The 25,700-nt window shown below is 45.4% G+C and overlaps 1 protein-coding gene across 2 annotated transcripts in view; it reads right to left on the reverse strand.

Annotated features, from left to right (window-relative positions):
• Positions 1-1,166: 1,166 nt before the first annotated feature.
• HCN4 (hyperpolarization activated cyclic nucleotide gated potassium channel 4) overlaps positions 1,167-25,700 on the reverse strand; it is a 108,120-nt gene continuing 83,586 nt past the window's right edge. Inside the window, exons 5-8 of one of the 2 annotated variants that reach the window (XM_030016365.2) lie at positions 22,934-23,080; positions 20,691-20,931; positions 18,567-18,731; positions 1,167-5,731 (exon numbers count right to left, since the gene is read on the reverse strand). In XM_030016365.2, coding sequence (XP_029872225.1) covers positions 4,149-5,731; positions 18,567-18,731; positions 20,691-20,931; positions 22,934-23,080 — 2,136 coding nt within the window. In that variant the 3' untranslated portion in view covers positions 1,167-4,148. The remainder of the gene's footprint in view (positions 5,732-18,566; positions 18,732-20,690; positions 20,932-22,933; positions 23,081-25,700) is intronic. The other variant, XM_030016366.1, reaches the window with a different exon arrangement.

Below are 25,700 nucleotides of genomic sequence, written 5' to 3' on the forward strand. Positions count from 1 at the left end.
GCAGGAGGGAAGAGAAAAGGAGTGTCCTGCTTGGACTGAGCCTGTGCTGCGCTGTGTCAGTGGGAGTGTGTGTGTGGGTGTCTGTGCACACTTCTCTGCAAAATACTGCTTTCATTCCTGGCCCTCAGGCTCCTTCTTTTCTTTTTTGCCATCTCTGGCATTGGGAGTTCTGGTAAAGAAGGTCCTGGACCTTGTTCTCATGTCATCAGGAAAGACACACTGTTGACATGTTAACAAATTCAAGTCTTTCAGAGGCTGGGCAAAATGTCAGAGGGCTAAATGCAACCATTGCATGAGAAGGCACAAAAAAAAAGAAATTTCAGAGACGGAAAAATGAATGTAAGACTATCAGCAAGGCAGAGGTGAGGCACTGCATGGAGGTGAGAAGTGAGGCTCTTGATATCAATTGGTTGGAGGAAAGGGAGCAGGGAGGATGGTATGTACCTACGTCTCACTGCCACAGGCTGTAGGACACACTCCAGCAGCTGGGCTGCTTGGCCCTACATTTTCTCAGCTATGAATAAAGGGCATGAGGCCATACAGCTCCCATGTGAGCTACTGACCCAAATCATCAATTTTGTGCGTACTTCCTAGAATGGGTTTGGACAAAGACTCAAAGAGGGTATCACAAGAGTGAAATGAAAGCTAAGAGTTGAGGCTAGTTGATACCTTCCTAAAATACATCAGGTCCTGACCTTGGCATCATCATCCAGCTTAGTCTGAGACCTCGAAACGGCTACTTCCCTTCTTCTGTCTTTTATCCACTTTCCATGATAGTCTCTATTCCAAGTTGTTAATGTCTGTATCCTGTGGTAGGGCTCCTTAGGCTCTTCTCTGAGGATCACAAAGTCAGCCAGAGTTTCCATGTCTCCCATTAATGTGAAGGATTTTCATACACACATTTGCAAAGCAACTACCAGATTTCTGCTTTGTACTGTTAAAAATTCAAGTGTAGGCAAAAGTTTTAAACTGTTACTGACAATGGCTTAATACAGACTTCCTACAAGAATGTGTGAGGTGGAGATGTGGCAGCAGGTAAACTACTAAAGCTCTTAAATACATCGGGAAAATACAGACAGGAAGTGAGCCAAAACCCTGCATCTTCTCTGTTCAACAGGAAAGAGAGGACTTAAATGCCACCCAAGTTTTTTTTCTTCTTTAAACCTCATCTCATGTTGGCTGAAGTTCAACACTTAAAGCAGACAGCAAGTCAGAGGGATGCATTTTTCACGTTTTTATTTACTAAGGTTTTTATTGTGTGTTTTATATTGCAAACCCCACCCCTAGAACTCTTCCCTCCCTTTCCCCCAAAATAAAACAAAAAATAACAATAATAATAAATATAGTTCCACCTACTGAGACAAGCCTAGTGTTGACTGGGGTTCAGTCGGAATAACTCAATATTGGCTACTGCACTGCTAAGAACTGGAAAATCAAACAATATCCCCATGAAAAACAAAGCAAAGGAACCCAACCGAAGAAGAATGTTCACCAGACTGGTGGATGGAACGCATGTCTACCAGAGACAGCCCTCGGGGTGTTTCTGTGCACCTCCATTTGTCTGAGTGTCCACAGGGGTTGTTGAGATTCAAGTACCAATGCAGCAGTCACAGGACAGTCATCCATGAGGGCTTGGCATTGCTGGGCTGAAGACCTTTCCCACCTGCTTATGTTAGATACCCCAGACCCAAACAGCTTAGCTCCCAACCTCTTGAGATGCTCATTCTAGGGGCCCTCCAGCATACAAGGAAAAAAGATTGCTAGAACAAATATAAAACTTAACAGGATATTGTGAGTCTTCCTTCTAGGAACTGTCTCATACCTATGAAAATATGAGAGGGTCTGTGAGTCTGCTTCAATTCCATCAACTGATTCTGTCTCAGGATGAACCTGTACATATTTGGAAAAGCAGGATCTATATATTATAATTATCACCTGCCAATCAGGCCTACAGGAGGGTCAAAATTGACATGTATTTTAAAACTAGGATATATATATATAAATATATGTGTGTGTGTGTGTGCTTACACATGTGCATAAATAGACTACATATGTGTATAACTGTATACTATATATATAAAAGCATGTGTGTATATATAGATACATATATAAAATCTATACACACACACACACACACACACACATGCACCCCTCCCACCACACACACTCACACATATATAGTTGCATGTAGCTAGTAGAAAAAACATTTCTAGAGTTCCCCTGACCCTTTAAGGAAGACCAAAGCTGATTACATCTGAATTCTGAGCCACCAAAGCACGTTGAAGCAGGAGTGCCCAGGAATGCTTGCAGCAACATTCAAGATACAGGCACATTTCAAGAGTTTTGCAAACAATTCGGTATAAAAAACAACGATCAGCCAGTGTTTTGGGAGAGAGCTGGGGGTAGGAGTAGGTAAGAGAGGGAGTTATATGGACCTGTATCGTTACTGTGGTAATAGTTTTTTGGCACTGCTGCATGAAATCCTGCTTTCCCTCTGAGGGCTGGAGGGACCCCATGATAGCTGGAAACAGAGGGAGGCTGGACATATGTTTCTAACAAGTGTTAGAAAAGTTGAGCACCTGACTCTTTACAGTGAGGTGGCTGGAGACACCTCTTAGCCTAAGAAAAAACAAAAGAGAAAGAAAGGATCAAAGTAAAAGAAAAGGAGACACTTGCTCTAGAGGTAAAGGCTGTAGCTTCTCAGTGCTGTGTGCACCGAATGGCCCCTTACTGTCTTCATCCCACTTCGATTGCCTTAAATCAGGGGAGCCCAAAAAATCCAGCTCAAGGTGCCTGCCAGGCCCCAGATGTGTCCAGTGATGCTGCAACTGCAGGGCAAGACCAAAGCCAATCAGGTGCAGGCTGTTATTGCTGGTGAAATCAAGCAAACGATTTCAATTCCCCCATCAGAGGAGAAGCATGGACCATGGCTGGCCAAATTTCTGGTCTAATCTGGTTTAATGGTATAAACATAGTTGTAAATCTGGAGAATTCTTGGCTGGGCACCAGTATTACCCTTGGTGCCTCAAAGCTCAAACTCCCCTGGGCTAAGGAGGAAGAGGGGCGGGGTGACTGCACCCCCCTTTTCCATCTTTTGCTACCCAGTTCTCTTCAAAGCAGTCAGCCCATGGACACTGAGACATTAAAATGAGAAAGGGAAGGTTAAAGTGCTGCCTCTTTCTTCATCCCTCCCCTTGCTTTGCATGCCCCAATCTGGAAGCATTCCAAACCATGGAGAGGTTGAAGCTTGGGCTCTTCTGCTGGCCTAGGCCAGCTGCCTGGCATGCTGGCAGAGAGACAGGACTTCTCCCACAACCCACATCCATGACACCTACAAAAATACAGAGGGGATATTCACTGCCCTGCTTGTGACTTACAAGGGATCGCTTCTTGTTCCCACTAGAGCATCAGTGGAATAAGAAAGAGAAAAGCATCTGAAGTCAGGCCCGTCCATCTCCTGGTCACCTTTATCTTCTTCAGATGGGAGTCCAAACAAAAACTCAGCCCTTCTGAAATCCCTACAGGGAACTGCATTAATGAAACTCACCCCTCTTCTTGCTTCCTCTGCAACCTGCTGATCACAGGAGAAAACCTGGGAGGAAGTGAAACTATCTCATGTGCACAGTGAGCCATCCAAGTGCCCCCATATCTAGGTGCTGTGGGCCAGGTTCACAGCTGTGCAAAGCAATGCAAAGCTGAGGTCACCCAAAGCTGTTCTAAAAACACCAGCTACAGGCCTGACCTGATGTTCCCTTTTATGGCCCATGTCAACCTCGGATCTTTGTCTCAACAGGATAACCTTTTTTGGTGGCTTCTATGGCTGATCATTCATATGTTCCAGCTCAGGCACACGCCTTGTCTGTGCGTTACCTCGTTGGATTAAATTTGCTCATATCCTTTTGTTTCATGTATTAAAATATTCTATAAAATCAAGTGACCAAAAATCTATAGCTCTAAGAATACCTGGTTATCTTCTTTTTTTGTTGTTTTTCATGTGTTTTTTGTTTGTTTCTAATCACAGTTAAACCTAAACAAAAGAAATGGAGAAAAAAAGCGGGGGTGGGGGGTGAAAAGGAAAAAATGATTCGTGAAAGTCTAATCAGGAACTGAATTGCACGGCTGACATAACCAGCTCTCAGAAGGAGTCCTCACAAATTGGAGGGCAGTTTGGATCTAACAGGTTCCAGATCCCCTGTGAGCACTATGGATTCTTTCCGCCCACCAGCAGTCAGAGAAGCAGCTCCTGCAGCGCTGGCCCCAAACACCAGCGGATGCGGTAAAGAACCTGAGGACATCTGACGTGGTAAAGTCACACGCCCAGGAATTGAGCTACAAGGCTTCCCAAGAAGTCCAGTCCCTCCACCAGGAAAAGGAGAGAAGCTGGAAATGGATTCTCTAGAGGAATGAGGAGAACTTTGGCTCAGTGTCTGAGCCAGCTCTTGGGGCAAAGATGGCTGGGAAGCAGAAATCAACTTGATGTCCTGGTTCAGACGTCCCGGTGGCACAGGTGGCGTGCTCTTGGACTGCAGTATCTGCGGAGGTGGGCTGGCGGTCTGAGGCAGGAGCAGAGATCCGTGAGAGCCTGAGGCCCTGGGAGGGCCACATTGAAAAGTTCTTGTTGCCACTGGGCTCTGACTAGGAGGACTAAGGCCAGAAGGGGTATAACAGGGAGAGGCGACACCAGACTGTTGTAGTGGAGACATGGAGGCAAAAGGTGGCCGTTCTTGGTGGAGTTGGGCTATCGTTCCAGTTAAAGATCCTAATGCACTTGGATGTGTTTGGCACAGGCCTGAGGACGGCCCACCAGAGGCCTGTGCCAGCTGGCTTAGGCTGGAGGATGGAGAGTTGGAAGAAGGAGGGGGTTGGAAGTGATTAATTCCCCCCAAAGTCCCACTGCCCGAGAGCTGCTGTAACTGTCCCCCCTGCAGTGGTCTTGTGGTGGGCTGGAACTGGTTGAGAAGACTAGGGGGTGAGTTTGATGAGAGCTGGGTGAGTGATGTTGATGGGGAGCTAGTTGTAGCTTGCTGGAAGTGCCCAAATCCACTGCTGGAAAGGGCTGGCTGCTGCTGCTGCTGCTGCTGCTGCTGTTGCTGCTGCATGGGCTGAGCTGTACCCAAGGGTGATCCAGAAGGTGCGTGTTGGAACTGGCTCAGTCCCACCGAGGATGCACCGCTCAAACCCGGCTGGCTTGAGCCACCTGGAGGGGATCCCACCTGGAACTGGCCTAAGCCGGCGGCAGCTGAGAATCCTGCGAGCTGCTGGATGTGGAAGGAAGAGGATGAAGGGGTTTCTGCTCCTGGTGTATGCAGCTGGGATGGAGTACTGGAGGGAGAGCCAATGGCAGAAGGGCCAGTCGATGGGATTAGAGACTGAAGCCTTTTCAGCTGTCTTGGAGTCTGGTTGGATTGCTGTCCCAAGGAACCCAAGACGGACACTGGAGGACGGAAGATGGCTGTCGGGAGGCGTGGGTGGTGGGTCAGAGCTATAGCAACAGAAGTGGTGGCTGCTGCAGCTTGCAGGGGTGCCTGGATCAGTGGAGTCCAGATGACAGGGGTGGGTGTGGATGCGGCAGCGGCAGCAGCAGCAGCGGCAGCCTGGACATTGTGAGCACAGTGTGCCATCTCTCTGTCGTGCTGCACAATCTGCTGGATGATCTCATTCTCTTGGTAGTTGAAAACACCCGAATTGAGGTCATGCTGGACTTTATGCAGCAGAATGGAATTTTTCTTGCCTGTAGAGAAAGTGAAGAGAGAGAGAGTCATTCTGATATGTCAAAGTATGGGAGGCTTCCTCAAAGCTTCCTGCCAGACTTTCCTCGAATTGTTGGCATTGTCTCCCCTCCATTGTCATTATGGGATCTGTGTACAGTCTCTGTGCTCCAGCAACAAGATGACAAACATCACATCTTCTGCTTTTGTGGTATGAACAACAAGCCTCAAGATCCCATAAAAATGTGCCCGAGAGGACACATATTCTTAGTCAGACAGCAAAGCCACTTTTGATAAGTGTGGCAGACGGGTAGCAAAGCTTATGAATCTGGAGGATTCCCATTTTGCACCTTATAATCTGAACTTCCATTAGAAAAAGAGAATAAATCCCAAGGCTGCAATTTTTTTTGTGCTTGCAAAGGAAAACCTCAAAAATATAAGTTCAGTGAAGTCTCCCGAGTCTTCAGCTACTCTCCTTCAGCTACACCTTTTCCTCATCTGCCTCATGCAACTTGTTCGCTCTGGAGTCAAATATGTGGTTTTAGTTGAAAGGAAATTTCTCTATGAATAAGGGACAGAAGGACTTAACCTGCTGGAAGAGCTCAGCTGGCCCAAGAGACCTCAGACATGCTGAGCTACCATCTTACTTGGCCATGCCCTTCTAGCCCCAACTTTAAGGAAAATGCAGGCTAGCAAACGTCATGTTCCAGCTGGACTTCCTAGCCTGCAGCAAAATATTAGCTCAGCGCTTTGCCTTTTCAATGGGCTGGAAAATGTGGCGTAATGAGTTTGTCTGGCCTGAGCGTGCACCTGGCACTGAAGGGATGCACTCTCCTGGACTGAAGGACAGAACCATTCAACACAGGGCGACGAGATGCTGCCAGTGATGCCCTTTCACCAGAGCACAAATGCCTTCTCAAAGGAGAGGATTTCGGCTGTGGACAGGCTCTCTGTGTAAAGGCTTTCATATCTCTGTTCTCATAACAGCACATGAATTGGTAACTGTGCCAGCATTGATTTATAAGGAGCTGGTATATGCTGATTTGAATGATTTTCTTACAAAATTAGTGTGGATTAGATCCCTGTTCTTGCCTTTTCAAGGGTCCTCTATCCTGACCACATGCCAGTTTGAACTGATGACAGCACCTGCCTATGGGCTTCCTTTTCACTTTTGTTTACTGAAGCTGCTTGGATTTGAAGGGTTCAGCCTAGTAAGTTCTGTGCGTGTGTGTGTCTGTGCCTGTGTGTGTGCATGTGCCTACCTGGCGCCCTGGTTGCGTGTCTGTACACAGCTCATTTTGTAGCTGAAGCTCAGGAGGTGAGTGTAGAAGGGTCACCTCTAGATGAGGCACCAGCCAGTTTGGATCAGATCAAAAGCTGTATTAACCCTCCTCCTGAACCAAATGTATCCTCAGGCCCCACACCCATTAGCAAACCTCTGCTTGAATTCAAATGTCATTTCTGCTGGTTGCTGTGTGGTCACTTCTAGTTCCTGTACAGGACCAGGGCGAACAGACAGCATCTTGCCAATTGCTGTGGATTTACAGAGCATGAGATAGCTGCAGGTATGGAATGGAGGCCCAGCTGTGGAAGGGCCTCTTTTTCTGTATTTTAACCCCCAAATCATGTCACACCTCAAGAATTAAAGGCTGGCAGCACAGCTCACATCAATTAAGTTTCCTGCAAACAAGGGCTTGTCCATTAAACTTGTCTCCACACTTCCATGAAATCACAACTTTCAAGATAAGTCAACCGTTGATATTATCAACTAAGACCACAGTATGACATTTAATTTGTCCCATACAGCATTCTAGTTTAAACTGGTCAGCTGATAGTTTCCAACAAGGAATGGTTAAGAGTGGACTGCCATGTTGGGTAGTAGATCCCAGTAAGATTCCAGAGCAATTTCCTTTCAATCCAATACCTATACCAGTAAGATCTCAGATCTTTATGTACAGATGTGGGTACATCTCTGGGCATGGATGACATCCAGATTGTTGTTTGGGTTTTTTAGTGTATGATATATCTTTTACATCTGTAACAGATAAAAGAGTTTAAGGACATGCCTCTTACTCTAGCCAAATGTAAAATCAAACATCTGGCAGCAAAGAACTTGAACGACACTCTGAAGAGGGTAGCTCGTATCCTGGTGTCCTAAAAAGTAACTCTGAAATGGTAGAGTCTTGAATATAACTAGTTGAGTTCCAAACCTACCACCAGAAGAAGGTAAAACAATTATTGCACAAATAAGGAGGAAATTGTAAACTAGAAGGGAGATACTAGTCACTACCACATATGATGCTAGGAAGGCATACAGTATGATGTTTTAGTTCTAGTGTCTAGCTGCAAAGCATGAAAAAGTACAGAAAATATCCACAAGAATCAGGCTTGAAAAACATCAGTGAGTACAACGTATTCAGCTTCTCTCAGAGAAGAGGTGATTTGATACCAATTTATAGGGAACTTCACAGACAAAGGAAGCTGCTAAGAACCATTCCCTCCAGTTCCCAAAGGACCCATGAGATATTGTGACTGTAGACAAGCCCACAAAAAAAAAAGAAGGAGCAATCTAACTGTAATTGTAGTTAAGCACTGGAAGAACACACTAAGGGTTTTTCCTTTACTGTACTTTTTAAAATCAAGCGTTTATCTCTTTATAAAGGACAAGGTGTGGTTCTAGCAACGGAGTGCTATGCAATAGTGCTAGGCAATTGTTCAGACCGGGTGAAGCTTGCATTCTACAGTGGGCTGAACTGCACCATAAAACCAAACCACTAAAATGCTGACAGACTTTTGATTCTGGATCTGTAACTGGTGAATTTGGGACGTGTCTGTTGTGGGTAGTGGTATGGGATGCTTAATGCTTTTGTGTTTTACCTACTGCTAATCACTCCCCAAAAAAGCAGTAAGGCATATGAACTGGCCTTTCTTTTCTCACCTCGGGGAAAGATACCAGCCCTGGAAGGACACTGTCCTGAAGACAAACAGTGTTCTGAGCTGCTCATGTCATTACAGGGGCTGCAGAGCTTGTCTGCACTGGAAGTGCCTGTGTAGAACATGTATCTAATGTCTGTTTCATCATATACCAGACTGGAATAGACAGCACTGGATATCCCCTAAACAGACAGATCCTGGTTCTACCTGCCATTCATGCAGCCAGGCACACCAGAGGGAGCGTGAATGTCACCTTTAAACTTAAGAGCATTTTTGCAGTGAACATACAGTGAAAGGGAGTGAATGGCACAGAGGGTTACGCTGCACACACACAGAGAGTAATTTCCACCTGGTATCTACCAGAAACATATACGCGCTCACAAACAAAGCAGCTCACAAAGAGCTGCTTAAACAGAAATGAAATTAAATACTACCTGCTCCAAGTCTGGAGAGAAGGACCAACCTATCTAAATAAAATTGATAGATAAGAGAGAATCTGGCCAGCACACTTGAGTTAAAGAGGGATTCAGACTGCAGGTTTGTAATCATTCTCTTTCTGGAGTTGAAGGTACAAATCCCAGCATGGGGAATCTGTAGCTATCTTGCACGACTGCAAGGTCAGGATGTGAATGGGAGATGGCATGCTGATTTCAAAGCAGACAGGCAAAAAAAGCCACCTTACCACCTCTGCTTTCTTGATAACAGACTGTAGCAAAACCGGTCTGAGGAGGAATGGCTAGGGGTAGAAGAAGGAGAAACAGCACATGTTGCTAGTGCAGCTTTCCAAAAAGCTAAATACCAGCAACTGCTCTGTGTTTCCATCATTACACCTCATCTCAATCTTTTAATTCCATGTGACCTGTCTTTGGCTTCTGATTTGCTTGTCTGTGCTTGAATAGCCTGCAATTTTCAATGCTGCCCTCAATTCAAATGAGAACCCATAGCGATGTTAATCAGAACTGCACGGATGAATTGAGGGGACTGATGTTTTCATAACCAGAGCTCTTGAAAACACAGAAAGAGCTGAACAGCAGACTCCGGTTTCCTTGGCAGAGCACTAAATAGAGAATATGCTAACATTTTCCAAACATGCAGACTATTTACTGGAAATTGGTTTGATCAAAGCTCCTTAAATTTGTGTCAAATTGATAAAATAGTTCCAGCAAAAACCTTGGAATTTTTTTTTTTTTTTAGTTTTTTAAAACAGAACATTTCAGTTTTCCTTTGAAATTACATTACTTTATTGTTTTCCTGAGCCCAACTTGAATGTATCAACTGTTTCATTAGATCAAATTTTTCTTTTCTGTTTTGCCAAGAAAGTCTCAAATTTCTGCTCCAGATCATTTAAAAAATTACTGAAAACATTCTTTCAGTTATTGAAGGGGAGAAGAATTTTTCAAAATCATTTTTCAAAATTGTAATTGGTTAGCAAACTGAAAAATTAATTGGTTCCACCATTCTAATTAATTGCATCATTTACATGATGTTTCCACACACCAATATGTCTTATTAGCTGCTTCTGGAGAAAATCCTCCTTCCAACCGCACCAGATAAGAACAGGCACACAGCAGAGTCCTGGTGGGACAAAGACATTTTCCTGGCAGGTCTGACTAAGGTCCTGCATGAAACATAAGCCAGCAGTGGAATGAGGCAGTAGGAGCAAGTTTGCTTGGGCCAGTGGTTCTGAGATTATTTCTCATCATCATCTTATTTATGAAATTGCTTCAGTTTCATATTCATTTTTTCTGCTCCGGATTTACTGTCACAGCACCTGCCTCAAAAGGAGAGCAGAAAAGACAGCAATCAGAGGACTAAAAGGCTGATTAGTTTGGCTCTGTGTAACCCTAATTGAAATGATGTTCTGCAGCTCACAGCTACACTCAGTGAACCACAATAGAGTCCTGTGTTCTTGCTAAGTCAATGAGAAGCTTCATTAGGAGAAAGGAAAAGGGACTACTGTTTCCACTTCAATCTAATCACGGCGGCATGGAGGCTGTATGTACAGAGTTTCTCCTTCTATGTTGTTTATCCCACATAAATTACAGTGCTGAGCTGAGTCTAAGGTACTAAGATAAACAATCCACACCAGCATTTCTCCTAAACCCAAAAGCACTATACAAATTTACTGAGGTGCCATGGAACTGGCATAGGAGCCATCTGCAACCACCTCATGCACCAACTCCCCACCCTTGCTTCCTCTGAGGTAGCTCAAGGCCCCTTACCTTTTCTACAGAGGAGAAAGAAGATGCCTTGGGTTTCTGCAGGGCAAGTGGTGTGCGACAACCTGATGAAGGGAGGACTGGGTGGCTCCCAAGCAGCCACTTGGACTGGATGTGCCCCTGAAGAGGACTGAGGGACAGTTAAACTAATGGAGCTACAGAAGCACAGTCAGTTAAAGGACTTAAGACTATAAGGTCTCCATGGCACAACTGACTTTTTTGTTCTCTTTGTACAGCTCGTAACACAATGTGATCTTTCCCCATAGTCGGGCAAAAATAAATATCATCAATGGCGTGCTCTGGGTTCGAAAACCTCCCTATTTTCCTCATGGCAACAATAGGCTAAATACAGGGGAAAAAGGAAGATATTTAAAGGCTAGAAGATGTTCATAGCAAAGCTACTGGTGCTTTGAAGTGGAGTGGGGTATGTAAAATTATGGAAACTAAGCAAATAGATGTTGCTCCCTTAATAAAGAATTGCAAAGTCAGATTTTCCTCAACTGTAGATAGCACACAAAAGAAGAGGGAGAAAGGCTCATGTGATTTCATAAAAGGAGCCAGCACTCAACAATAATTCTTCTATCAAACAATCAAAATTAGCCTTCTGTTGTTAAAATTCTGCACAGACACAGGGGAAATTAGCTGTGACTTTCTGTTCATTTCTCTTTTCAGTTCTGTCTAAGCCCACTGGCTGCAGTTTAAGAATTCAGGTCACTAAATTGCTTTCTGAATTTACATGTATTTGAAATAATCTCACTTTATTAGGCTGGTTTATGCCCTGGCCTGCTGTCAAAAGTGGCTGCCCCCCTGCCACATGGTTACTTCTTTCCAGTCTTCGCTTCTTATTATTCATACGACTGGGTACTAAACACCCTGCTTGGATCATTGGTTGCAGCAAAGGGCTCACAGCACATTGCAGCTTTGAAGGCAGACTTTGCCCTTCCTTGCCTATGGGTTACTTGTGTCCTGAGCTGGTCTCCTGTGGTAATTCAGCTTGCTGCCATTGTCCCCAGAGGGGCAATACAGGCAAAGAAACCCTGGACATACTCAATAACTGGCAGTTTGCCACAGCTGCTTCTGTGCCCCAGGGGAACTCTTCTGCACTGGCACTATATTGGTTGGAAGGTCTCGCTGCACCAGCTCTTGCCACTGTCTTAAGAATCCGTGTATATAGATAAATTAGCTGGAAGAGAGATTTTAAAATAATTCTTAACTCCCAGTATACGTGCTCTTTTCCTGTTCAAGCCTGATTTTCTCTCAAATGTAAGTTAACCCACACTGAACTGTTATTAACTGTCATGTAAAGGTTTCTGCTCAGACTTGAAGTAGCTCTTGGAAGCAAAGCAAAGCCAGCTGGATCAACTCTAAGAGCATCCACAGAGGAGTTCAGCGCACTTAACAAATCTGGTCTAGAAACTAATTCAGATTAACTTTGCTGAGAGCCTGGCTGTGTAAATACATCACAAACTGGATGTGCAGTTCTCGATGAACTAACTGCTCTGCAGTAGTTGCCATTTGTGTGCTCTTACGCCGTATGTACAAGGCAGCACCCACCTGCATACTGCAGTTTCATTTCTCTCTTGCTAAAGCTGTATCCTTTGAACTCTGGTGGTACATATAAAGTACTAACAGTATCTCCTTCTCCCCTGCTCTGTCCTCTGCAAGCCTATGTGGAGTTACACCTGTACACAGGGGTTTTATTGCAGGAAAGCTAAATACCAAAGTGAAAGGGAAATAAATTTTATCAGTGTAGAACCCATTGTACTGGGGAGGTTAGCTGAATCTGTCTTCTTACTACCATCTTAACAAACAATAATGAGTTCAAAAATTTAAAATGGACAATTCCCTATCTTTCCAAGTGGAGGTCTTCCCTCCCTGTACAGCTCAGGCCTGCCAGTGATTGCTTCTCCTCTCCCATAAAACAAATACATATCTTCCAAAATATGAAAAACGCGTCACTTTAACTGGGCCAAACTGTTGTATGTCAAATGATACAAAGTGAATAACGTTATCAGATGAATCTCATGACAGTTAAACAAAACTTAAAATAAATTAAGCTCTTCCCTCACACTCTTCACATTTATGCCCATCATACAGAGCTTTGCAGAAAAAAAAAATTGAATATATAGAGCTATCTAGAGCAAACTGTTTGTGAATATCCATGAACGGGTGTAAGAATTGTGTACTTCTGGAGTGCCTGTGATGCCCTGTGCTGCCTGAAGCATGGTGTCCTGGCTGTTACTTATCGCTGAAGACTGAAGCCAAAGAGCTGCTTTCTCCTCAAGTGGCTTCTGTCTGGAGCCAAAGCTCCTGCACTCAATTCTCAGTGCCCTACTGGAGCTGACAGCTGTGACAGGGACAGATTCTGGAAGACTCTGATCATTCTAGCACTGTTTTTCTATCAGTTGTGTGCTTTGCAGTGTGGTCTGGTTGCAGATAGCTACTGGACTACCTTCAAGGCAGCAAAAGTCCCCTGAGTCTAGAGGTGTGGCTGGTAAGCAGGTCCTACTTCATGTAATCAAAGAAGGGGTTGACATTTTTAAAGGTGTTGGAATGATAAAATGTTATCCGAACAGGTGTTTTATTTTGATGCAGATAGCAAAGAGCTGTGGCCATGGCTCTCTAAATATAAAAGGGATCGGGTAACTTGGGGGACCCATAGAGATGGGGCACAAATATATTGTTATCTCCTACAACTCCCCCAACTCTCTCACTTCAGCTTAAAGTCTCCCAGCTAGCCAACTACCCGTTTGTAGTACTAGTGACTCCTGCCTAGAAGACCAAAATTCCCAGATAACTTGTACCCTGCAAGGTAGACATGGCTTGGAATAAACTGATGTGACTAAGGTCATTTACAAAGTCAAAGACAGGTCTCTTGAGATCTCATCACCACCCCCACTGTCCCTTCTACTGGGGTGTCCCAGGCTTTATTTTCCTTCTAGAGTTGCATGAGAAATTGCACTTCATATTCAGGTGAACAGGGTTGCCAGTTCGCCTTAATTAAGCTGAAGTAATTTGCATTCACTCATGGCTGGTGAATTGCTGATATCTTTCCCTAGGCTAAATAGAAAATACCCTGAGTCTGGGCCTTTACTTCCAAATAAAAAGAAATTCAAATATTCAATTCCTGCTTAAGTCCAAGCTTCTACCCTGCATATCTGTGCTAGATAGCATTTCCAGGGTGTGATTCACCTAAGCCATTTTAGATAGCCACCTTAGGAGAAGACGAATCATACTCTAAATGCCTTTTTCTCTCTGCTGACTATAAAAGTCAGATTCAGATCTCCACATTGTAGTGTTGGAAATGATGGGAGAGGATTTCAAGTCAGAGGAATACACATGGTGGTATTTGAACTTTGATTCCTCATAGACAGTTATGTTCGTGGGTTATTCAGGTGATGAGAGAGGACACAACACAGGACGACCTGTATTATCTCTTGTCAGCCACTGATACCCTCACCTGCTCAGTACTTGGATAAGATTCCACCTCCTTAAAGGGCTGGACAGAGTTCAATGTGATTTTGAAATAAAGCTTTCTCCCAAAGCACACACACTCTAGCATTGTACACCTGGGCCACAGGAACTTTTATCCTTACATCACCTGTGCCTTTATCAGCAGCCTCAAATAAGAAGCATATATATATACACGCACACATATATATATAGTCTTATGACCAAATCTGCTTGCTCATCTCACATGTGCAGCTCTTTGGGGGTTACTCACCTGTGTACAGTAAACAAATTTGGGACTACAGTGTGGATACAGTGTAAAATTTATGCTGAGTACATATGGTTTTATTTATACACATTTCAGTCCGTTTCATTTACTCATATGATCTTGCACAGCACCTGCCACAAGGGAGTAGGCAGCTAAGAAGCATTCAAAGACCAAGCTCCACCTTTGTTAGCATTATTTTCCCTGTAGAAGAGATGAGGAACTGAGGCACAGAGCAAAGGCATGACAAGGACAAACAGTGAATCTGTGACAAAGCTTGGCACAGATCCCAGATCTTCTCATTCACAGTTCACCTAGCCTAACACAGGCCAACCCTTCCTCTGAGGCAGCAGATCCCAGAGTATTAGTCATGACCTAGACAAGCAGGGTTGCAAACCCAACAGGATTTCAATTGCAGAAGTGTGATCACGAGCTGACAAATAGGGTGCCCCATCAAAAAGTTTGGGAACAGCTATTTTTGTGGCTTGTTTATATGACAAAGCTTTTAAAACTTCTACCACTATAATATCTTTGAACAGACACTCTTGTACCTCAATAATATTATATAATGATATTTAGAGACTGGTATTGTGTTGTCTTAGCTTTTCATTGTTTTTTCAGCATCTGCAATGCCTGGAGGAAATGCAAGGCACTTTTAATTCTGGGTTAACTGGGATCCTTGTATCAAAACATATGCAACCGGCATTCAAAATGTATGCATTTCAAACTACGTGGTGAAAAATTCCTGATGAAAATGAAAAAATAACTTCCTCTGGCTTTAAGTATGCTTTTAGCTCTCACCAGTGACCTCGATACGGATGGTAAGCAACCTTTATGACAGACGTTTATGGTATTTGTTACACGACAACGAACAATGGAAAATAACTGTCCCCCAATATTTTTTGAACACAGCAGTGAATTTTGATTCGACAATATTCACGACCCATATTGTATTTACTTTCAATGAACATTTGAGCAGTTGTGTTTTACAAGTGCAAATACTTGTGAAAATATCATTTTAAGCTTCAATGGTCACTGAAACCTAGTTTCAAAGCCAGTCAGGACAGAATGATGCGACTTACGTAACTGACGCATCACAAACTGGGACGATGCACAAATGCTTGTCAGACAAAGAATTACTCACTGGAGAAATGAACAAATCATTTCAACACACAAACACTACAAAAAATTTTACAGCTTGGTCAAGAACAAGAAAAAAGAGGGAGATTTAATCAGTGATAAAATTATCATTAATCAGTGATCAGCCTAATTTCCTTGAGCCTCAATCTTCAAGGCCGTTAGGCATGTGATATTCTGCAGGTTGAGGAGTTCTTTAGTCTGAAGTTTCTCAGAGAGCAGAGTTAAGCAGGGACACAAATCTTTGTAGAATCCCAGCCTTAGTCGATTCACGGAGACTAATCCCTTCCAGTCTTTAAAGAGCTCTTGCAAGTGCAAAACACCTGGGAAACTTCTTTCCCAGCCATGCATGGCACAGGCAGGATGCCAATATCAATTGCCATTAACAACAGAGGTTACAAGGACACATCAACATGCTCTTTGCCCAGCGATAAGTGTAGCTGACAGCTCCCTGGGGGGCTGTGCCCTCCATGCTGCTGCACTGCCATCTACCAGCAGGAAGCGATGGGGGCACGCAGATCACGGTGCATCTGCCCCTCTCCTTCCCCTCTGCCTAGCCACAGGCTTTCAAACTGCATTTGCTCCGCAAAGTGAATGCCTCGTCGCACCTCCAGTCAACCAGTACTGCTCCTGTTGCTTCAAGGGATGAGATGAGGTCTTATGTTCTCATCCTGTCTCCCTGCTGCCTAGGCAACCTTAGACCATGCTTTCCAAATGCTGTAACCATCTCTCCAGTCACTGTGACTGGATGGACTGAGATTTTTCTCCCTCCTCTCTTGATTCCTCACTGCACAGGGGGAATACAGGATGGATCTTATCCTAGTACCAGAATAGTGACAGAGCCCTCTGAATCATTTCGTGTACTCAGTGAGGCATGGGCTTCTCAAGGACATGTTTCATCTGGGTAGAAGGGAGTTAGTGAATGCACCACTGACTTGGAAAGACGCTCCCATTTGCTTTCATCTTGTGTATAGATCCCAAGCTGAATGTAACAGGAACCAAAAATATGGTCCTGCTTCTGTTCATACCTGCCTTTTACGAACTGCTGTTCCTGAACTTCAGTCCTCTAGAATAATCCCTCTACTTTCACAGAGAGTCTCAGCAGAATGCAGTAATCATCTTGACTTCCCTAAAAAGTCACATGCTGTTACACAGCTACTGCACTGCTCTTTCTGGATGGTGCATGTTTCAGGGGAAGGTGAAGAAATGCCTTATTTATAAAGACAGGGATTTCCATGAGACCTGCCAATTTCAGTAGGGTGCGCATAACTCCCTTAGGCTCTTTGGGGAAATTCCAGCCAAAGAGTGTTGGACACAACAGCATTGGAAAGTGCTACAAAGATGCTATTTTGCAATAGTAGAGGATCTAAAGTTGAGAGAACAGGCAGCTCTCAAGTCTGATTGCCAGGGAAGCAAGGGTAGCACTAGGATTTTCAATGCACGACTCTGAAGGTCTTTGCCTTTTATATGGTGTAGGGACTAATGTTGTCTTAGGTCAGCAGAATGGCAAAAGGAGGGGAGGACAATGCCCGAGCTCTGCACCAAAAGGCCTGTTATTCCAGTTGCTCTGCGTCACCTTCTGACCTTATGTTGACATTTTGCAGCTGTCTGTGGAAGGGAATTCCTCCTAAGGGAAGAAGTGTGTGAGGTTCTTCATGCTGGTTCAGAATTTTCCATGAATTTTAGTTACGTGTGCAGTGGCACACAGAGCAAAAGACAAGAAGCACAGGATGCCCTGCCCACCTATATACACAGTCACAGAGAGCATCAGGCTAGGAAGCTGAGCAGCACTGACCACCTAAAGCTGAAGAATCTGAGATAAAGTCAAGCTGGCCCATCCCTGCTTGCACCTCACGTTACATTTTCTTAGCGGTTTGTACAGTCTAATTTAAATAACTCAAGTGATAGGACTATTGCCACTTACACTAGGGCCTCATTAGCATGGGCTTTGCCAAACTCTACATATTTAGCTCATAACCTTTTCCTCAGGGGTCACACTTTCTGATTTGCAGCAGGTAATGAGATGCACAGAATACAATGTTCCTGGCATGAAAAGCCCCAGAGGCGCTGCACCCCTTGCTGGGATGCCAGCTTATTCCCTACCCCCCTCACCCCATTATCCTCCTCACCTTCTGCATTGTACTCAGACCTGCACTGACCTTTTTGATTTTGAAAAGCAATGAAAATGCATGCAGTTTTAAGAGATGTATAATAAGAAGCTAAAGAAGTTAGACTGGGACTCTGAATGCTCAGTCCTCAGCTCTGCAAAGACTTCTTGCATGACCTTGCATAAGTTACTTAATCTCTCTGTGTTAAACGTCTCTGGCTGTGACCAAGGAATGTTATCCTGGTCTTCTTTAGTTAGACAAGGATGTTTGCAGCACACGTTATGTCTCCCACAGGATGGGAGAACATCCTGGGATGGGTCACTGTGAGCTATAACAATCCAGTTGTACCCTTTGGTTAATTGTGTTTACTTTGGGCTGCTGGAGGTTAGGTTTTTATCAATTGTGTATTTACACATTCTGAGCTGAAATTCAAAATCTAGTGAATTCACCACCATGGCCCTGATGGCCTCAGATTGCAGATCTTGGTTCTTCAAAAAGACCTCTTGAAAACAAATGGAAGCAGGGGCTGGCAGAAATGTGTATGTGTGAGAGAGAAAGTGAGAGAAGGGTGCGGATTTAACTGGTTGTGAATGGGGCTCCTTGTGGGAGCTGAAGTCAGGCAAGGAGAGACAGGCTGGGATCTCCTTCAGTTCACAACTCCAGCAAAGGAACTAAGGACCAAGCCTGGAGATGGGGTACCAAGGCAGCAGGTAGTGGGAGGGAGACCCTCGCACCTTCTACTTACCAATTCTGTCCAGCCTGTCAAGAGCCACGGTTTCAAAAGCTCGCCGCATCATGGGATACTCTTCCAGCACCTCGTTGAAGTTGTCCACTGAGAGGGAGTAGAGCCGGCAGTAGGTATCAGCTCGCACACTGGCTGTGCGCCGCCCACGGGTCAGCAGGCAAATTTCTGGAAAGAAAGACCCAGCCTGAGAACACAGGTATAGACACCATCACCCCTGCGATACAAGACCTGGCACTGTCACTCACAGGCAGTCCTGCCTGCCACCCAGTCTCCTCTCTAGCTGGACTCTACCTGCTCTCCCACTGAAAACATGAACAGTGGTAATATTCTGCATATGCAGTAACATTTAAAAATACCAGGGGGCTCAGTTGTGGCAGCTGCTACACACAATTGCACCTCAGGGATTCTGCAGATCTAATTAGCCAGACAAGTTTTGTTATGGTGGATTACCAAAGATACCATTTGTGCATTCAAACTGGAGAAGCTGTCTTTCTGCAGCTCCTCATGGGCACTGGGAGCAGAAGGTGAAGCCATGCTCTCATTGAAGCTCTCTCCATAGATTTGCAGGAGAGGCTCTGGGCCGACCTGTGGCTTTGATGCCTGGTAGTAATTTTGATCCCCACACTCAGAACATTCGTCTTTTCAAAGTTTTCAAAGTTTTTTGTAGTTATGCCACAAGCGTACAGATTGCCAGGGAAAGCCAAGTTAGTGACACCTACTAACTCTTGGTGTATTTACATTGCAGTCCTCTACTCCTAGGAGGATGCTCAGCAGGTTACAGAACAGAAAGCCCTTGATCCTACCATAAATGCCTGACTTGGGCACAGATGCTCCTTGAACACTCAGCGGAGAGCTCCCAAGTCCTGATTTTCCACTGATTACACACAGAGTACAGGCAGCTAAGGCAGGCACTTAAAGACAGATGGTGTGACCTAAAGACTGACAGCACTCTTCTCTGTGCTGTATGTTGGGTGTCAATCCACCAGCACCATTCTCAGGATTCATTCTGGGTCTACCCCAAAGCACTGGTATAGCAGCACTACAAGGTTATAAGTGCGTTATTAGGCTGCTCTCCTAAGGAAATGATGCTTATGAGACCATGCCATGTGTGTGAGGAGAGGAGTTGTGTGTATGGTATCTAGACCACATTGAATGTCATGGGCAATTTTAATCAAATCTGTCAGAGTCAGGGTATCGTGACTCCAACCCTGTAACTTCAAATCCCAGCAAACTGACCCAACTTGTTAGGGACATGCAAAATCCTTGTACTCCAGGTAGGTGCAGACAAGTTGTTTCACAGGAACTAAGAGTCTAAGAAGAGTGTATGAAAAGCATGATAGGGATTTTCTAATAGAGAAAAGGCCTTATAGAAGGGAAGGAAAGGCAGGTTTCATTCTGCCACCTCTCAGTAGGTCATTAATTGTGGTACATTCAGTGCTTGTACTGAAACATGCATCTACCAGAGAACTGCCTGTCTTGGGCTGTCAGTGAGGTCTCTATGGGGCTCTGATAAGAGGGGTGTCTCTGTGTTACTCATAAGAGCAATATCCTAAATCTTCTCTTACAGTCTTTTCTGACCTCATGCTAGTTTCACTAGCATGTTCCAGAGTTCTGCTGCTGATACATTATGCCTGCCTGCTGACCTTCACGACATTTTGCTGAGCCACAGGCTGGGGAGATGATGGACTATGTTTTTTCCTCCATGTTTATACAGTACCTTGTATGATAGATGCCAGACAGTAGGACTAGGCAACACTATAAATGTGCTTGGAGAATTGAGAACGCTCCATTTTTTTTATTTAGGTTCTCAACTTCACAGATCTGTCAGTTTGCTTGAGGCAAAAAGAAATGAACCTACAAGAAATAAGTTTCCCTTCTCCATTTTGTTATTATTTATTATCTAGACTCCTGCACTGCCCACAAGTCCCAGTTACCTCCCATTGCGCAATTTATTATATGGGAAGCTGCAAGACAGGTGAGATGAACAGAGATGGAGGGTGGAGGAGGAGGTGCCTGGGGTACCAGTTCCACATGCTGCCATCCCTGTGCGTCCAGGACAAGTTAAGAAACGTATGAGCAATAGCAGTAGGTATAGCTGTGTAAGGTTGATTGACTAACACGCACCTCCAAAGTAGGAGCCATCTGCCAGCTTGGTCTCCTTGTTGCCTTTGGTGAGGACGCTCACCACCCCGTGCTGGATGAAGTACATCTTCTTGCCAATGGTGCCCTCCCGGATGATGTAATCCCCTGGCTGAAACACCTCGAACCGCAACTTGGTCAACATGGATGTCACAAAGTTGGGATCTGCATTGGCAAAGAGGGGCATGGAGGCAACCAGCTTCCGGCAGTTGAAGTTTATGATTTCCTGACCATGATGTGATGCAAAAGAGAGAGAGAGAAAGAGAGAGTGGGAAGGGGGAGAAAAGATGGGACAGGGAGCAGAAAAGACACACACATATGTTTAGTCAACATCTAATAGCCTTTGAAGATGCCCCACTTAACCTCTACATTACAAAGTGGGGGAAAAAAAATTGCTGTTCCCTTAGTCTGGCTTCCCCAGTGCAGGCTGTAATGGGCTTCTAGATGCTCAGAGCATGTAGCAGTGCAAGCTGAAGCTGACAGCTTGGCACCATGCCTCACTGCTTTCCTTCATATGCCTTCTCTCTGAGCAGGGACAATACCCCCCAACCTCCCAAATACAAACAATATACCTCTTTCTGCAGGAAACCTTGGACTGTGAGAGAAGTGCATAGCACTGGTGAAATGCTGTATGAAAAAGCCCAGGGCTCCTCTCTGGGAATATGTTATAACTCACCTTGGCAGCCCTACGTTCTCTGTTGCCCTTGCTTGTCAATGAGATATTAAACAGCACAAATGTGCCAAGGTGCTTAGAGAAAGAATTATCCTGGGCAGATGGGGACAGGGTCAAGAGAGGGGAGGGAGAGGTGCCCACCAGTCACTGGGCCATGGGCTGGATCATCAACCTCAGATGAAGAAAACCCAATTCAGCTGTTCAGCTGTCATATAGCAGACAGGGACTGTGCCTCCTCCTGTGGCTTGGGGTCACCTGGAGAGTACGACAGCACTTTCCACTGCACAGGAGCTGCTCTGTGCCATGTCAGCTCAGACTCAGAAAGCGGCAGAAAGCGATACTGAGTAAATCACCTCAGCAAAACGCTCCACAGCCAAGCAGGGAGGGAGCATCTGGATGACTGGAGCAAGAAGAAAGAGAGCTGGGGAAGCATCTGTCTCCTCCTCACTGGGATTCTTTTCAGGGTTGCCCTTTGAGACTTCAGCAGAACTAGTTTTAAAATATGACTGGTAGATCCTCAGTTCTTCTCTCTCCTATGGAGGTACATTACTGGGGGGAGGAAGACAGAAGGAAGACCGCTTCTAGTGCTCGTGGGTAACACTGGAGGCATATACTAGGGAGAACCTGCACTGCTAGGATTCAGCTAGGGAAGGGGGTTTTCTGTAAAGACTCCTTCGAAGGGTGGGCCCTGCTAGAAGGCTCCTCCTTCCTTTGACTCTACATGCTGTTACAGCTGACGGAGGGGGCACAGAAGAGGCCAGCACACCGTGCAAAGTTTATATAAACACATGAGATACAGCTTAATATTAGGGAGCACGAGGTGGGAGCTTACTGAGATGCCGTACTAGGCAGCGGTACACGTTTGCATGGGGAGGGAAGGGGTCTTGCAGAAGTGTGAGGTAATCGCAAGGCACTTTCCAGAGTGCTCTCCTGCAGGGGCTCTTTGGGAAAGGGGATGACATTGCCAGAAGTTGCCATGACCTCAAAAGGTGCCAAGAGGTACCTATTCACATACTGAGTGGGTGGCAGGGCCTGCATATTGCAGCCCCCACTGCCTTTATGTCAGACATCTCTTGTGCCGCAGCAATTAACAGACTCAGGCAGGAGTACTGCAAATGCCAAAGGCCTGGGTTTCTCTCTCCACAGCAGTGACTTCTGCCGTGACCAAGGCAAGGGAATACCAGATGTACACCAATGGCTAGGACAGTCACTCCCTCTGAATGAAACTGTCTCCGACAAAGATGTAGCCAAGCTGTGGACCACATTCTTCTTGGCCTTGCTCTCCTAGAAAGTTAGGCACAGCACAGGAACAGGTACAGCCCCAAGCAAAACGGGGCCTTTATGGCTGCTCAGACACATGGATGTGCTGTCTCTGCTGGGTGTGACACTAGAGCATGCACACAGCCAGTGCTAATGGGAAAGCCGGACTCCCACCACTCCCATCACCTGATGGTGTCCTCTGCAAAGCAGTAGGACAGGACACTGCACACCAGGAACTCCACAGCTGCTGGAGGTGACAGGAACGTGCATTGCCCATTCACTGCCCCCTCCTTACCTCTCGGAGGGGCTCACTCAGCTCTCCCAGGATGCTCTCCTCATCGAACATCTTCCCCTGGTAGCGGTGCTCATAGTAATCATGGATGCGCTGCCGCATGTCTGCTGGGAGCTTGTGGAAAGACATATACTGTTCCACTTGTTTGTACTGCGCAGGGGAGAGAGGAAGAGAAGGAGTCACCAGGACATGTGACAAATGGTGCCCGCTCATGGACAAGCACATGCTAGACTGTACCCATACCTGCTTTCTTCACGCCAAGCCAGGCCCAGGCAGATAAATCTAGTGCAGGGGAGAGCAACTGTCTGAACACATGGGGAGTTTGTAGACATCTTTGGTATATTCCCCAAATGGCTGCCCCATGTTTTAACCTTTAAACTTATCCTCAGCCAGTTACACTGTGGAGACAACTCCTCATTCCCTGGGTGCTGAGCAGCCCAGGTGCCTATTTTGCCCTACACACACAGCAAAAGCTGGGAGCAGAGACGAGTAAGAATTGCTCAGTTGGGAATCTCCTCTCAGCAAATATTGCTGAGCGAAGACTGTCCAAACCCTGTGCAGAATGAGAGCAAGGAAATTACAGAGTGCCCTCAAGAGAAGGTTTTTCCACGGCACATAGCAGAATGGCGGCCAGGGTGTATGACCTGGCAGCTTGGCTCTAGACCAGTAAGTGATGTGCAGCACCTTGAGGCCTCAGCCAAGCACAGGAACCCACTGTATCAGGGGCCATACAAAACAGCAGAACACAGTTCTGCCTTGGATGTTCATAGTCACAAACTGAAGGACACACACAGACAGAAATCTGAGTTACTCGGTTGAAGCTGCAGTACCTGTGGCCTGCTTTTCCTCTCCTCTGTGTTCTTCTTGTCTGCCCCGCTATGATGGCACCTTTGCTTTCCCACCTGGGGATGCACAGGTCCCAATTTTCTTCACCTTTTGCTTGGTCTCTATTGCCCCATGCACTTGTGCTATCTAACTTGTCCATGTTTTTACCTAATGATTTGCATTTCCATCATGTCACTTAGAGGGGAATATAAGGGCACGCTCTGACTGATGCAGAGCAGTATTTGGGGATGAATGGTGCTTTCTATGAATAAATGACACTTCCTCAAGGGCACAAGACTGTAAATGGGTCCACTTGCCTTGAAGGTGCTGCAGGGACAAGGTATGTCCATTGCAATTGTCATGTTCCCTCCCACTCGTACACAGCACAGAATATGATCCTGACCATATACCATACTAAATAATGCTGACAAAAGGACCACGCTCCCCCTTTGCCTTCCATCTTTCCCCTCTTCTCCCCAGTAAATCTGTCCCTGAATGTCCCTTTACTGCAGCTTGTGCTGAAGAGCCTAATTACCGAACTTCTGCTCATTACAGACCTCCCCTGCACACACCAGTGTCACTCTGCTCTCAGTACAGTCTGTGCTGGCACTGCCTTGCATGCTAACAACTTGATCTGCACCAGAGAGGAGAAGGAATTACTCTAAGAAGCCAAGGTGGCAGAGGGGACACTCGGGGTTTCCTGGCATTTCCAGAGCTTTTTGTCTGTAGCTAGCAGCAGAGGAGCTGGCTGTAAATATTCATGATCACTACAGCATGATCAAAGTCAAGCAAGTCACCACCTCCCCACAGGGAGCCAAGCAGAGAATTGGCAATGAATGCTGCACTTTATTATTTGGATTGCTGAAGTTCTGTAGAGACTGGCAGGACGCTGCGTCAGGTGGTGCTACGCTGGGTGCTGCACAGAGTCTGCAGCTTGTAAATGAGGGAGATAAAGGGAGCAGAAACCAACATCTCGCATGTGGACAACTCACTGGTCTAAGCCCGTTGAGAACTTTGCAGGTTATGCTCTTAAATGCAGAAAGTTTAAGGGCTTGGCTCAGATGCCTAAACATAGATGTCTGCTGCAACTGCAGCATTTGAGACATCCATGGGACCTAGCAAATCTGACATAGGACATGCAGGACACTCATTATGGAAAGGGAAATCATTAGGCACTAGCTTTTGCTGACTCAGGTTTATTAAATTTATCCTAAATCCAGAAACAGTTCTCCTTGTTTTAATCCTGCCTTTTTGTTGAATAAATTATTTGCCAAAAATATCACTTATACTCTCAGTTTTAGCCCAATGTCTTGAATTGGACTATTGACCAGCGTCACAAGATGCCTCTCATCACCTGCTGCCAGCCACCTGCCAGCTACCCCTCTTCTCTCCACCATAAGCACTTGCTATCAATCTTCAACTGACCTTTGCTTCTCGGGAAAAATACCCCCAGCTTCTCAGATTCACAAGCACCGGTTGGATGGGGTGGCTCAGACTCTTTGCTTATTCACTGCTCTACATGGATTTATTGCTTTGTAACAAAGAGCAATAAATTACTGCTCTGCAAAGTCCCTAGGGCTTGTCAGATTCCCCTACAATCACTGTCCCTAGATAAGGCTCAGAGTAAAAACAGGACAAATTTACTTCACCAGAAAAAAAGGTTCTGCTTCCGATTAAAAACATGGTTATAAAAGAAAATTGTAAAATAAGAAACCATAATTCTCTGTCATAGTTAAGAAGTACACATCTTGGCCCTCCTGTCTTTGCTAGTGCCACCTCCTCTCACCCACGCCAGCTGGGGAGTTTTGTGGGCTCTTAACTCTCCCTTGCACAGAGATGGAGTCTGCAGAGGTGCTCAGAAATGAAAGCATCAGCCCCTTCTCTCTACGTTCGGTAAATTGAAGATTCGTGTGGGGTTTTGCCCCTTTCCTTGGAGCTGCTCAAC

This window comes from Aquila chrysaetos, chromosome 5 (genome assembly GCF_900496995.4).
Source record: "Aquila chrysaetos chrysaetos chromosome 5, bAquChr1.4, whole genome shotgun sequence".
In the NCBI taxonomy this organism is placed as follows: domain Eukaryota; kingdom Metazoa; phylum Chordata; class Aves; order Accipitriformes; family Accipitridae; genus Aquila; species Aquila chrysaetos.